The 15,879-nt window shown below is 40.2% G+C and overlaps 1 protein-coding gene across 1 annotated transcript in view; it reads left to right on the top strand.

The window, feature by feature from the left end:
• The first annotated feature begins 1,095 nt into the window (after positions 1-1,095).
• LOC125246797 (GTPase IMAP family member 8-like) overlaps positions 1,096-15,879 on the top strand; it is a 19,036-nt gene continuing 4,252 nt past the window's right edge. The window contains exons 1-5 of the mRNA XM_048157836.1: positions 1,096-1,240; positions 3,395-4,099; positions 5,036-5,740; positions 8,886-9,590; positions 14,531-15,214. Coding sequence (XP_048013793.1) covers positions 1,219-1,240; positions 3,395-4,099; positions 5,036-5,740; positions 8,886-9,590; positions 14,531-15,214 — 2,821 coding nt within the window. The 5' untranslated portion in view covers positions 1,096-1,218. The remainder of the gene's footprint in view (positions 1,241-3,394; positions 4,100-5,035; positions 5,741-8,885; positions 9,591-14,530; positions 15,215-15,879) is intronic.

Here is a 15,879-nt window from a genome sequence, read left to right as displayed (position 1 = left end):
CTTACAAAAAGGCATCACTTCACTTCAAAAGGTTTTTATTAACCCCCCAGAGCCGTATGAATTATTTTTACGATGGATGGATGAATTATTTTAGGCTTCAAAATGTGGCCCTCCTCATTCACAACTATTATAAAGCTTGGAAGAGCAAATAAATTTTAAATATATCTCAGATGTTCGTGTGAAAGAAGATAGTCATATACACTGAGGATGGCTTGAGGGTGAGTAAATCATGGGATAATTTTTGGGTGAATTACACTGTACAAAAAAAAAAAAAAAACATTTTTCAGTGAACTATACCTTAAAAAAAAAAAAGAAACATAAATGCATGGCAGCAAAGGGTGCCAAACGTTTACCATTAATGAAAATAATGGTTAAAGTTCGTTAAAAAAGAAATGGTCAGTGATCGGCAGAAGTGTTTTCCCACCAAAAACTTTAAAATTAAGGTAAAATATCCTAATTTTTGTTGCGTTTTACAAAAAAACAGTTACTTCACAGGTATTATTATTGTGAAACATTCTCTGTAAAATGTTAATCTTTTGCAGTTAACCATTAGCTAACAACAGCACATGAGCTAATGTAAATAAAGCAACATGCAGAACATCAGTGTTTCTGGCTCATCATGACTGAAGCACAGGCTCTTCAGCACAATGATAACCTCACAAACTCAGATAACAGAAACAACATTAAACACTAACAGATCTCTCTAGATCTCAGCATCACTTATTACAATACAGTTTGACTTTATTTCTTTAATTTAAAGCTTTTTATTAGGAATTAAATGAAGTTTAGATGTTGATGTTTTATTGAAAATAATAAAGTTTAAAGTCACCATTATTTGAGGTGTTTGCTTTAGTTGGGCTCTTGATTTTTAACTTTAGTTTTTCTCCGGCTGCTGTAACTGTGTGTTTCTACAGCATATGTTATAGCAAAAACTGCGAGAATAGTTCATTCTCATTAAGAAGTTTTGTATGAAAGAAACAAAGTCAAATTGATTTAATCTTTAAACAAAAGTTACTGTCACTTGAAACAACTGCAAACAGCTTGTCTTGAACATCATCTTTACATCTGTAGACACGCCTCATGTTTGTCTGTTCTGAAGCAGCAGGAAGTGAGTACGCTACTTCCTGTCAAACGCACTTTGAAAGAACATTACAAGTAAAAACTACTAGACTGCTGGTGGATCTGTATTTCATTTGGAGCTTCAAATGAGGCAAAAATATGTCATGTAAAATGGACATCGGTAAGCATTTATTACGTAATAAAAGCTATTTTCATGGAAGAAAAAATGTCAACTTGTTTACTTGCTTTCACTTTCATATTGGTCTGTATGGATAAGTACTGTGCTGTACTTTTTTTTTTGTCTTTCTGTCCATCTAGTAAATGAATGTAAATGTAATACAGTCATGTGTTTGCTGGAGCTAATAGACACCAGTGCATTGATAACACTTTCCCAGGTGTGAACACACACAAGAGAGAGATTTATTCACTGGTTTAGAGCACCAATTTAATTATTTTTAATTAATATACTTTCTGAAAACATTATTCTGAATTATCATTTGAGTTTAGTCTTGAATAATCTGTTTTCTGTGATCTGTTTTGTGTGCAGATCACTGAAATTAAGCACTTTTCTTTTCCATAATTCATAATTATTGCCCATCAATAACTTTTGTTCAACTCTGATTTAAGAGTTTAATTAATGTGAGATGTAAGATGTTATTTTTAATCAATAATGCGTAGTTTGACACCCATACAAATACGGTGAACTTTATTTCAGTAACTTTATTTCAGTATTTCAGTATCAGCATATTAGAATGATTTCTGAAGGATCATGTGACACTGAAGACTGGAGTAATGATGCTGAAAATTCAGCTTTGCATCACAGGAATAAATTACTTTGTCAAATATATTTAAATAGTACACAGTTATTTTAAATTGTAATAATATTTCACAATATTACTGTTTTTTACTGTATTTTTAATTAAATAAATGTAGCCTTGGTGAGCAGACGAAACTTCTTTTAAAAACATTAAAAATCTTAGTGGTTCCAAACTTTTGGACTGTACTGTATATATATATATATATATATATATATATATATATATAAAAAGATTTATTCTGGTGTTTTTGCCTTTATTGTGATAGAAGAGTAAGTAGACAGGAAGCAAAGTGGGAGAGAGAGGAGGGGGGACGGGATTGGTAAAGTCAAGCCAGGACTCAACCTCGGGTCGCCCAAAGCACAATGGCGCTATATGTCGACATGCTGCCCACGAGGCTATCGGCGCCCACTGAAAAGCATTTTTATTCCTCAATAACATGCATAAACAATTTTATGTCAGTTAGAAACATAATTACTTTAAAATATTGTTGATTTGAATTATTTATGCTTTTATTTAATCATTTTCAAAAAGACTTTTCCCCAGATTTCTTCTTGCTCTTTAACCAGCAGAATCTCAAACTCATTTTTACAGCAGATGCTGCCATACAGGACTAATATCTGTGTCAATTTCAACTTCCTATCTACTCCCTACCAGAGAAAATCAACCTGAAAGCGAGGGGTATTTTCTTCTTTTAAAAAATTGCACTTTCTCAGCCGCATAAAAAAATTAGATCTCAAATTATTATTCTCAAACCTGAAAAATTGTGCATGCACACTATACTTAGTCACTCCCTAAAAATAAGGTTAAGATCTTTCCCCTTATAAATTAACCCTGAATCTGGAACTTTGAGAGATCTTGATCATTACATTTAGCTGTAAAGGTACACTGTAACTATTTTTGTTCAAAAATGACAATGTATATAATGGCTGAGTACATCATGAATCCATCTTCCAAACCGTGTGTTTGTCTTGTCCTCAATCACTGTGGTATCCCTATAATAAAAGTTTATATTTGGACAATTTTAGACTTAGCGGGATGACAACCGCTGTGGAGTATCTCAGTACACAACACCTGCTTCAGTGTTCTTCTGTAAGACACATGCAGTTTTGTTTATTAACTGCTAGAGTGCCAAAAGTTACATATCTTTAAATTATTAGTCCAAGAAACAGGAATATGCAGTAGGACTATATATGTTCATATACCTTGTAATGTGATTTAAAGATCAGTTTTTGTTCCAAGGAGTTACAACCTTCCTGAGCTGAGATATTGAAGTTTCCATAGAGCCTGTATGAGCCATGACACAAAGACAGCCACTGTGGTTAAACTAAATAAAATAAAAAAACTGGTGCTATTGCAATTACCAATACAAGAAATACAGGAAAATTAAAAATGGTTGAGCTATCTTTAGAATTTTTGGACTATTTATTAAATGTATATAGAGCAGACACATATATAGATACATGTTCTCAGTACAATATCATTTTTCATAAGTGTGTTTTGTTCTCTTTTTGTTGCAGGTGACACTCAACATCTCTTAGATCTGAGGATTGTGTTGATGGGGTATAGATATGCTGGTAAGAGTTCATCAGGAAACACCATCCTGGGCAGAGAGGAGTTTGACTTGAAGAGATCTGCTCAGTGTGTGAGGAGACATGGAGAAGTAGCAGACAGACACATCACTGTCATTGAAGCTCCAGGATGGAGAATTAATGTTCCTGTAGAGGACAGTCCTGAGATACTGAAACAGGAGATTTTGCTCAGTGTGTCTCTGTGTCCTCCAGGACCACACGCTGTACTGCTGATCATACCTGTGGATGATGGATTTAAAGAGACTGTGAGAAAAGCAGTGCAGGATCATCTGGATCTTCTCAGTGAGAGAGTCTGGAGTCACACTATAGTTCTGTTCACTTGTGGAGACTCTCTGTTAGACACATCTATAGAGCAGCACATTGAGAGTGAAGGACAGGATCTCCAGCGGCTGCTGGACAAATGTGGGAACAGGTATCATGTTCTCAACAATCACAACAGGAGTGACGACACTCAGATCAAGGAGCTGCTGGAGAAGATTGAGGAGACAGTGGCACAAAACAATGGCCGCCATTTTGAAATAGACAGAAAGATTTTACAGGAGGTGAAGGAGAGAAGAAGAGCAGAGGAAGAGAGAGCGGAAGAACGAATGAAGAGGATGAAGAAACAGAGAGAAAACATCAGATCACAGATGAGTGAGTCCACATACTTTATAGAGCAGATATTCACACTGAGTATATGAAGTAAATCATGATATGATGAAAAATGTAACAGTCACAGCAATAATATCAAGAAACTTATTGATTATTATTGATTTTAGTGAAGTTCACAATGTAATTTCAGGAGGAGTGAACCCATCTAATCTTTCAGTTAGTGAAATTCAAACATAATCTCAAGAGGAGGGAACCCTAATCTTTCAATTAATGACCAGAGCATATAAGCAGCTACTCACCCTGCTCTGGCATCAGTTGTTTCGATATCCCTCCACCTCCCCAACTCCACCACATAATTTAGACATCTCATCTATCGTACTCCTCCTTCCAGGCACTAGTAGTCCCTGGGGGGTATATCCAAGCTCAAATAAGTAAGGGATAATGCAGAGTCATTATCTAGAGATTTTAGTGTCAATCCATCTCAAGTGTTCTAATTGCGGTTTCTCTACCAGTTTTGTTTGTCCTAATTTTTGTTTGTTTTTATTTGTATTTTAACCACAGCAACAGTCTTTTTGTCATGTTTTGGTTTTGGTTATTTGGTCATAGGTCCAATTTGAACATCTGCTGAGGCCCCCTAGTGGACACCTGTCCCCTGGTTGAAAAGCATTTAAAATATATATATATTCTGGTGTTTTTGCTTTTATTGCAATAGAAGACACCTGCTACAATGTTCTTCTGTAAGACACATGCAGTTTTGTTTATTAAAAATTTAAATTATAAGTCCAAGAAACAGGAATATGCAGTATGACTATAGGCTTATATTCATATACCTTGTAATATGCTTTAAAGATCAGTTTTTTGTGCCAAGAAGCTACAACCTTCCTGAGCTGAGACACTGAAGTTTCCATAGAGCCCTGTATGAGCCATGACACAAAGACAGCCACTGTGGTTAAACCAAAAATGTTTTGTTTGTTGCAGGTGGCGCTCAATATCGCTCAGATCTGAGGATTGTGTTGATGGGGTATAGAGGAGCTGGTAAGAGTTCAACAGGAAACACCATCCTGGGCAAAGAGGAGTTTGAATTGAAGAGATCTGCTCAGTGTGTGAGGAGACATGGAGAAGTAGCAGACAGACACATCACTCTCATTGAAGCTCCAGGATGGTGGATGAATTACACTGTAGAGGACAGTCCTGAGATACTGAAACAGGAGATTTTGCTCAGTGTGTCTCTGTGTCCTCCAGGACCACACGCTGTACTACTGATCATACGTGTGGACACTAGATTTAAAGAGATTGAGAGAAAAGCAGTGCAGGATCATCTGGATCTTCTCAGTGAGAGAGTCTGGAGTCACGCTATAGTTCTGTTCACTCGTGGAGACTCTCTGTTAGACACATCTATAGAGCAGCACATTGAGAGTGAAGGACAGGATCTCCAGCGGCTGCTGGACAAATGTGGGAACAGGTATCATGTTCTCAACAATCACAACAGGAGTGACGACAGTCAGATCAAGGAGCTGCTGGAGAAGATTGAGGAGACAGTGGCACAAAACAACGGCCGCCATTTTGAAATAGACCGAAAGATTTTACAGGAGGTGAAGGAGAGAAGAAGAGCAGAGGAAGAGAGAGCAAAAGAACGAATGAAGAGGATGAAAAAAAGCAGAGAAAACATCAGATCACAGATGAGTGAGTACACATACTTCATAGTGCAGATACAGTGGTGCTCAAGAGTTTACATACCCCTTGCAGAATCTGCAAAATGTTAATTATTTTAACAAATTAAGAGGGATCATCCAAAATGCACGTTGTTTTATATTTAGTACCATCGAGGGAAATATTTTCCATAAAAGATGAAACATTCGGAGAACATTTGGTATTGGTTATTAATTAATTGTAAGAGAAGGGTATTTTTCATGGCCACAAAAAATATTCTTTTTAAGCATTTACAGGTCTTAAATTATCGATTTTATTACATGCTCTAAGTGACAGTTGTTTTGCAGGCAGAGAGTCAGAACCAAATATGTATTGTGCACAAGTTTTAAATTCACTAAATCACAAACACATAACTAAACTAACAAACACATACACACAAATCACACATACAGTACATGGGTAGACTGGGAATTGAAAGAATGAATTAAAAAAGGAAACAGGGAATGAAGCTAGGGAGAAGAGTGATTAATCAAGAACGAATCATCAGCTTATCATTACAAAGCTCCTTTGTTTACAAAGGGGGTTCACAACTTTAAATAACTAGCAGCAATTTTGTATAGCGTATGATATATTGTAGAAAGTCCTGAGAGTTCGATCCAATGGTATTGAAGTTGTAATCGATCTCTTCTGTGTTGAATGAAGAAGCGATGCCAAACTTGCATGGTTAGTTTGACTCTTAGTGGAGAAAAGAGTCCTCTCTCTCTCTCTCTCTCTCTCTCTCTACTAAAGCACATGGCTGGAGTGCAGGTTTAGACCTACAGGCCTTGGCCTGAGAGGCCACCCAGCAGGAGATTTCTTGAGTCCGTCAAAGAAGCAAGAGATCAAGGCAGAGCTGTGCATCTCCTTTTAAGGTCCAGGAGATGTCACACCTCTGAGGGTTGACCTGACCAATGAGATGGGTAGGATTAGTCTGTGGGGGCTTTTATGAGCCTTTGTCTTTCTAGCAGGGCATCTGCATATGAAACTGGCTGAGTTGTTGAAGAAGAAACTATTAAAGATTCTTGTAATACTTATATGTTGCAAAAGTATCAATATATCATATACACGATCATTTAAATCTTCATAATACAGACTCGTAGACTCCAAACTTGGTGTAGGTGAGGATATGTTAACCAGTGTCCTAGGATGCATGTTCATTTATAGATCAGCTCATCTATAAATTAATGCAGCAAAGTCTGTTTTGAGGGCCTTGGGTTTTTGAATGGCCTCTACTTTTCCATGTGGCTACATAGTTCAGGGCAATAAACTAAGTCTTATCAGATGGTGTCCATGGTAAGTGAGGCCCTTGCCCAGGCTGGTCCATTTGCGGGAGGGTTAGACACTGAAGAAATGACACTTTGCTACAATATAAAGTAGTGAGTGTACAGCTTGTATAACAGTGTAAATTTGCTGTCCCCTCAAAATAACTTAACACACAGCCATTAATGTCTAAACCGCTTGCCACAAAAGTGAAAATGTCCAAATTGGACCCAATTAGCCATTTTCTCTCCCCAGTGTCATGTGACTCATTAGTGTTACAAGGTCTCATGTATGAATGGGGAGCAGGTGTGTTAAATTTGGTGTTATCGCTCTCACTCTCTCATACTGGTCACTGGAAGTTCAACATGGCACCTCATGGCAAAGAACTCTCTGAGGATCTGAAAAAAAGAATTGTTGCTCTACATAAAGATGACATAGGCTATAAGAAGATTGCCGAGACCCTGAAACTGAGCTGCAGTACAGTGGCCAAGACCAGACAGCGGTTTAACAGGACAGGTTCCACTCAGAACACGCCATGGTCGACCAAAGTAGTTGAGTGCACATGCTCAGCATAATATCCAGAGGTTGTGTTTGGAAATAGACGTATGAGTGCTGCTAGCATTGCTGCAGAGGTTAAAGGGGTGGGGGGTCAGCCTGTCAGTGCTCAGCACATACGCCGCAATTGGTCTGCATGGCTGTCGTCCCAGAAGGAAGCCTCTTCTAAAGATGATGCACAAAAAAGCCTGCAAACAGTTTGCTGAAGACAAGCAGACTAAGGACATGGATTACTGGAACCATGTCCTGTGGTCTGATGAGACCAAGATAAACTTATTTGGTTCAGATGGTGTCAAGCGTGTGTGGCGGCAACCAGGTGAGGAGTACAAAGTCAGTCAAGTATGGTGGTGGGAGTGTCATGGTCTGGGGCTGTATGAGTGCTGCCAGCACTGGGGAGCTACAGTTCATTGAGGGAACCATGACTGAGCAGAGCATGATCCCCTCCCTTCGGAGACTGGGCCGCAGGGCAGTATTCCAACATGATAACGACCCCAAACACACCTCCAAGACGACCACTGCCTTGCTAAAGAAGCAGAGGGTAAAGGTGATGGACTGGCCAAGAATGTCTCCAGACCTAAACCCTTCGAACATCTGTCAGGCATCCTCAAACAGAAGGTGGAGGAGCGCAAGGTCTCTAACATCCACCACCTCCTTGATGTCGTCATGGAGGAGTGGAAGAGGACTCCAGTGGCAACCTGTGAAGCTCTGGTGAACTCCATGCCCAAGAGGGTTAAGGCAGTGCTGGAAAATAATGGTGGCCATACAAAATATCGACACCTTGGGCCAAATTTGGACATTTTCACTTAGGGGTGTACTCACTTTTGCCAGATGGCCAGTAATTTAGACATTAATGGCTGTGTGTTGAGTTATTTTGAGGGGACAGCAAATTTACACTGTTATACAAGCTGTACACTCAATACTTTACATTATAGCAAAGTGTCATTTCTTCAGTGTTGTCACATGAAAAGATATAATAAAATATTTACAAAAATATGAGGGGTGTACTCACTTCTGTGAGATACTGTATAGTCCACAAGAAAAAGAAATTGTTTTGTGATGGTTGTTCTTGAGTCCCTTGTTCATCCTGAACAGTTAAACTGAGCTCTATTCTTCAGAAAAATCCTCCAGGTCTAGAGAATTCTTTGATTTTACAGCACATTTTGCTTACATTTTTATTCAATAATATGTACAGTAGTTTGACACCCATACAGATACGGTGAACTTTATTTCAGTAACCCCTTTTTTCACACAGAGAAAGATCACTTAAGAAGATTTAAGATCTCACCCACCTTAAGAAGTATGTTTTGTTCTCTATTTGTTGCAGGTGATGCTCAACATCTCTTAGATCTGAGGATTGTGTTGATGGGGTATAGATATGCTGGTAAGAGTTCAGCAGGAAACGCCATTTTGGGCAGAGAGGAGTTTGACTTGAAGAGATCTGCTCAGTGTGTGAGGAGACATGGAGAAGTAGCAGACAGACACATCACTGTCATTGAAGCTCCTGGATGGTGGATGAATTACACTGTAGAGGACAGTCCTGAGATACTGAAACAGGAGATTTTACTCAGTGTGTCTCTGTGTCCTCCAGGACCACACGCTGTACTACTGATCATAGATGTGGATGATGGATTTAAAAAGAGTGAGAGAGAAGCAGTGCAGGGTCATCTGGATCTTCTCAGTGAGAGAGTCTGGAGTCACACTATAGTTCTGTTCACTCGTGGAGACTCTCTGTTAGACACATCTATAGAGCAGCACATTGAGAGTGAAGGACAGGATCTCCAGCGGCTGCTGGACAAATGTGGGAACAGGTATCATGTTCTCAACAATCTCAACAGGAGTGACGACACTCAGATCAAGGAGCTGCTGGAGAAGATTGAGGAGACAGTGGCACAAAACAACGGCCGCCATTTTGAAATAGACAGAAAGCTTTTACAGGAGGTGAAAGAGAGAAGAAGAGCAGAGGAAGAGAGAGCAGAAGAACGAATGAAGAGGATGAAGAAACAGAGAGAAAACATCAGAAAACAGATGAGTGAGTCCACATACTTTATAGAGCAGATATTCACACTGAGTATATTAATTATGAAAATGTAACAGTCACAGCAATAATATCAAGAAACTTTTTGTCATTAACTGCTCTTTGTTGAGCCATTCCCAATAGATAAGTTCAAAGCAGCTCACAGTGACGGGCCCTAAAAACTGTTACTGAAGGAAATAAGCACTTTCATTTCTTAAGCAATCCTGTGCTTCATATGTACTTTTGATAACGGAAATCCCTTTACCTAATCCATATAGAGCAGTACAAAAAAAAAAAAAAAAAAAAACTGCAATCAGCTTGTCTCAAATATAACCAGTGTATTCCTCTATATCAATAAGCTATGCTCTAAGCTATATCAATATAGGAGCACACATGTTCGCCTGTATAAGGCTGTTCTTCTCGCACTTGAGTGTTTCCCTTGGCAACCCTAGTTGCGTGATTCCTTTCCGCACTCACGTTTATGTGATATGAAGCAGAAAACGGTCCTGTCTGTATATGGCAGGACATACGCGGTGGCAGATTATGCTGTGCTCCAACATAGTGCATCCTTATGAGTGCATCCTTTCAGTCTACAGCAGTATGGCAGGCCTCATCTACATTTAGGCCTTCATTTACTGTAGTTACAGGTTGAGCATCGCAGGTTGCCTTTTCTGGCATGAGAGCTATTTTACATTTAGTGATCTCAGCTCCCTATAGAAAGGAATAATAGGGGACTTTTATTCTTTTATTTCCCAGGAGCTTCACACCAGGCCAGAGGCTGGACCAATGATGTGTTGGTTCCATCTTTTTTAACCTGTCTGTGGATCCGGCACAGAGCTTGTTAGTGAGCGCATCCTTTCAGACTGCAGAGTATGGCAGGCCACTTTATACATTTAGGCCTCTGCTCTTTAAAGTCTGAGGTTGAGCTTTTAGGTTACCTCTCCCTCTGTGAGCCATTACAAATTTAGTGACCTCAGCTCCCTGTAGAAAGGAATAAGGGGTGTTTATTCTATGTTTTTTATATTGGGGCATTTAAACTGGGGCCCTGGAGCTCCCATAATTAGGGAAGGTTATCGTGGCACCCTTACTATGTGCCTCTTTTCTTTATGAGGTCTTAATAGCGGGTAGCATTAAGAACGAAATATCACCTGTAGTGAATGGCATGGCCTTCTGCATTAGGCTATTAATGCAAGTGGCAGGCCTTACGGCCTCCTCATTGTATCTAGGTTGAGCTGAAAGTCCTCTTGATATTAAAGTATAAGCGATATGCTGAGCTTCAGTTCCCTGGTGGAGTTAGGCACAGATAAATAGCCAGGTGTTGTAGGCTTTCATTGAAAGCCTCCCCTGTGGTTGTCCTTGAGCTCTGTTAGACTTCCTCTCGTTTAGAGAGTGGAAAGCACTATACTGAAGTCTCCACTCTCCAGAGCTTTGGTAGAAGCTAGTTTTAGCTTGGTGCATCTCTCCACCAAAAGCTCCTTGATTATTATTATTAAGTCGCGGAGTCGAGTGTTGCAGGCTCCTCCTGTGGAATTTCTTCCTGTTGGGGCCTCCATTCGTCCAGAGCTAAGCTCAGACGGCCTTTCTCATCTTGGAGCGAGAGTTTTTGATCAGGTTTTTACCTTTGAGCCATTCCCGGGTTAGCTCACTTCGCTCCCAGAGCTCTGTGCCCCATATGTGCCCAACACCAGTGATGCTCAGGTCGAGCATGTTGAAGTACTCCCCCTTTTCAGGGCGAGTTGAGCATGCTCCCTTAGAGCTCTAGCATTAGCCTCAGGCCTGTGGCCGTGTTATGCTAGAGTAGCAGGCCCTGACCAAGTCCTCCTCGTCAGCCCGGTCGCATAGTTTTGTACTTCCCTTGTTTTAAGGATAGACAGCGAAATGCTGAGTACATGGCTCGTTATGGCAATGCGAACAAGTATTCCAAGCCTGCATACCTCTAGTGGCTATCTCTGCAGGAGATTTTCAAGTAGCTGGCCCTCCTTGGGTCACCTTGAAAGTGATCCTCTGGGTTGAGCTAGGTTCCTGAGTGTCCTAGTTCCCTGGAATTGAGCAGATGGTTATCAGGTAGCTCAGGCTCCATTGGAGCCTCCCTGATACTAGCCCTGGAGATCTAGATCTTAACCAAATAGTTGGCCCTCAAGCAGACTGGTCCTTAGCACTTCCAGCTAAGATAGTATTCTGAGTTATATCAGAGTGTAAGCTCTTTAGGAGCCTCCCTGGTACTTGCATTGAGCTTGGTCAATACTCGTCTTGGTTGAGTCCAGTGGGTACTCCCCTCGCATTGAAGGTCATTCTTTAGAGTGCTGCGCTCCCAAGGTCTGATCAGAAAGTTGAAGGTCTCTCATGAGACCTCCCTGGGAGGTCAGTATTGAAGGCTGAGGACCTCGCCCCTGAGTTGGTCATTGAGGTTTAAAGGGTTCTTTTAGTAAGAACTCCCTTGATCGATCAGCTCCTGTTGGAGCTGGAGGTACGTCTCTCTTTAGGGACCCTATTTAGAGTATTCAGCCTCCAGAGTGCTTATTAAGAAGCACTCTGCAGATCCTAGGTTGAGCCAGAGATGTATAAAGTACTAGAGACCCAGACTTGAGTAAAAGTACAAGTGCTCTATCAAAAAAATGACTTGAGTAAAAGTTGAAGTGCTCTTTAAGCACCACACTTAAGTAGAAGTACTAAAGTATTCAAAAATTTTTGTACTTAAGTATTGCAAGTAGTTTATTTTAAAATTTACTACTCAAGTACTGAAAGTAAAAGTACAAGTATTGAGTGCGTGAAGACCACTTGAGATGCAGACAAGTTGAGATGCTTTGTTTGTTGTCAGCACTTTGATTTCATTACCAAAAAGTTTATTTTGACTAATAGTTCTACCATATACAATTGAATAAAATTAACAGCTAGCTAACAACAACTTGCTTTGCACTTTTTTCTGTTTTCACCTCACTCCAGTCTAAACTAGGCTAAACTACCACTCTTACTAAAAAAAAAAAATGGGGTAAGCACACTTATATTCTCACTTCAAGAGGTGTTCTGAGTAAATGATTTCTTTGTAACACTTTATAATATGGTTTGATTTGTTAACATTACATTAGTTAATGTATTAGACTAATAACCAACATGAACTAACCATGATCAATACATTTGTTACTGTATTTATTAATCTTTGTTAATCTTAGTTAATAAAAATACAGCTGTTCATTGTTTGTATATGTTACTTCACAGTGCACATTAACTATGTAAACAAATAGAGAGCAATTTGAGAGCAAGACAGCGCTCGTGTTGTTTTAAGACGGTGAATGCGCGCGCGCGCGCGCGGCCGGAACTCGCTCGCTCGCGCTCTCCCTCTCTCGCTGCTCGTATATGCGCCCTGACAAGGGTTGGTCTCCTTCCTCACTCTCACAGCCACGATCACTTGAAGTTGAAGGGGTGAAAGGTAGTGTTTTTGGTTCGTCTTTGGTTGATCTTTTTAGCTGATCAAAAGGCAGAACGGGAGCACGCGCAGCTTCTGAATCACTTGATTCGCTCATTGATGCGTCAGCTTCATCAACATTTTTATAATTGTAACGAGTAACGATGCAGCACATAAAAAAATATCGGAGTAAAAGTATTAAACTCATCGAAAATATGTACTGAAGTAAAAGTGGAAGTAGGAGAAAAAAATAATACTCTAGTAAAGTACAGATACCGCCTTTTAGTACTTAAGTACAGTAGTGAAGTAGTTCTACTTCGTTACTATACATCTCTGGGTTGAGCAGAGTAACTTCCCTCAATTGCAAGGGTTCTAAGCACTATGCCGAGTTCTGCTCCCCAGGATGCCCGTCTCTACATCCTATCTACTCCGTCTCTACAACCGGAGTTGGTTACTTCCAGTTACTGCCAGTTTGCATCCCTCTTTTTGGACCCCTCCTCTGGAGGCTAGTGCATTATAGATTCTGTTTTGGTAACAGATAGGTTGCTGGCCAGACTAGGTTTCTACTAAGTAGGACCAGGTCGGCCTCCCTGGTGGCAGTCAGGGTAGACTATGCTCCCCTGAGAAGTGACTGGCCGGGGCTCCTTTCAGCTCCCTGGCCACATTCCCTTAAAGGGACTCCTTCTGTTTGAAGTTGTTGGTTCCAAGCCTTTGAGCGGCCTTAGTAGGCCTCTAGATGTTTCTGGAGGCCTCTTTGAGGCTTATAGCTTGGGTGTTGGCGGTAGGGAATGCTGTCACTGACAGGCTTTGCAACCCTTAGGAGGAGTGTTTTATGGCATCTCAGTTGAAATGGTTTCTGATATTTGTCACAGCCATTCTTTGGCATGCACTCCCCTCAGCATGGCGGCATGTGTATTTGTTCCCCAAATGCAATAAGACACAGTGCGAGTTCCCTTTCGAAAGGAAACGTCTCAGGTTACGCATGTAACCATGGTTCAAGGAGAACAGGGAATGAGACACTACATCTCCCTGCCATGCCTTGGGGCCGCCTGCTGAACAGTCCCTTCAGACGATAAGTGGAAGACTTGTTCTCTAGGCACTCCTTTTGTGTGTTTGGGTCGCACTAGTAGTAAAGTCATAGGCTGTCGCCGGCCAATACATTTTCCATGATTTGATAGCATTTCAGACACCAGTTCCCGCTAAGGCGTTCCCTAAATGCATTAAGACGCAGTGTCTCATTCCATGTTCTCAGGGAACCATGGTTACATACTGTACGTAACCTGAGAAGTTTTGTGTGCAGATCATTGAAATTAATCCATTTTCTTCTCTCCATAATTCATAATTACTGTCCATCGATAACTTTGATTTAAGAGTTTAATTAATGTGAGATACAATTATGTGTAATTTTTTATCAATAATGTGTAGTGGACACCCATACAAATACGGTGAACTTTATTTCAGTAACCCCTTTTTTTCACACAGAGAGATTACTTAAGAAGATTTAAGATCTCACCCACATTAAGAAGTGTGTTTTGTTCTCTGTTTGTTGCAGGTGATGCCCAACATCTCTCAGAGCTGAGGATTGTGTTGATGGGGTATAGATATGCTGGTAAGAGTTCAGCAGGAAACACCATCCTGGGCAGAGAGGAGTTTGACTTGAAGAGATCTGCTCAGTGTGTGAGGAGACATGGAGAAGTAGCAGACAGACACATCACTGTCATTGAAGCTCCAGGATGGTGGAGTGATTACACTGTAGAGAAGAGTCCTGAGATACTGAAACAGGAGATTTTGCTCAGTGTGTCTCTGTGTCCTCCAGGACCACACGCTGTACTATTGATCATACGTGTGGACATTAGTTTTAAAGAGACTGAGAGAAAAGCATTGCAGGGTCATCTGGATCTTCTCAGTGAGAGAGTCTGGAGTCACACTATAGTTCTGTTCACTCGTGGAGACTCTCTGTTAGACACATCTATAGAGCAGCACATTGAGAGTGAAGGACAGGATCTCCAGCGGCTGCTGGACAAATGTGGGAACAGGTATCATGTTCTCAACAATCACAACAGGAGTGACAACACTCAGATCAAGGAGCTGCTGGAGAAGATTGAGGAGACAGTGGCACAAAACAATGGCCCTTTTAGGAGGAAGAGCAGCCCTATTAAAATACAGAAGGTGGATAATAGAATGAAACCGGAAGAGCAAATTCAGCCATGGATAGAGGACATCAGATCACAGACAAGTGAGTGAAATCATGAAACTGTATGAATATCTACCTCAGATGTGTGATAAGAATATGATTAGTAAAAAGACATTATTTTTAAAACATCTTACTATTTATATTTACTTCATTTGCATGTAACTTTTTCTATGATCACTATGATGTTTTTCAGTTTATGGTGTCCATCAGTATACCGTTGTATTAAGACACACAGATTGCAGGATGAGCACTAACACATCTTTCAGCACAACTTTAGATTATCTCAGATGGTCTCTGTTTCTGCTTAGCCTTACTAGGAAGCCAAGAGCCTCAGAGTGATTGCTGCTGGCTATAGAATCAATACAAAAATTAATTTGAATATTATGGAATGTTCTGAATTTCTGAATGTCAGAATCGATTAAAAATTTTAATCTAATTAATTACATACTCTGTGATTAATTAATCTAAATTAATCGCATACAAATTTTTGCTGTGAAAGTATTAAATATTTCAATTCAAATGATTCAATGCAGGGTTTTTCCTGGGTCAGAAATGGTCTTCGTGGTGACAGACATGGTCATCCACACAAACAGTAAATAGTGCCCTACGCACATGATCTGTGAGCCCGATAATGACAATAAAGTACCCGTCACTCTCACTGTAATTCTTTCTTGACATTAGCGGACGTTGACGCGTTGCGTGCGAAT

The sequence above is a fragment of the Megalobrama amblycephala genome, linkage group LG15, assembly GCF_018812025.1.
Source record: "Megalobrama amblycephala isolate DHTTF-2021 linkage group LG15, ASM1881202v1, whole genome shotgun sequence".
Lineage (NCBI taxonomy): Eukaryota > Metazoa > Chordata > Actinopteri > Cypriniformes > Xenocyprididae > Megalobrama > Megalobrama amblycephala.
Note: the sequence above shows the minus strand (reverse complement) of the source record. Positions and strands in the feature narration are given on the sequence as shown.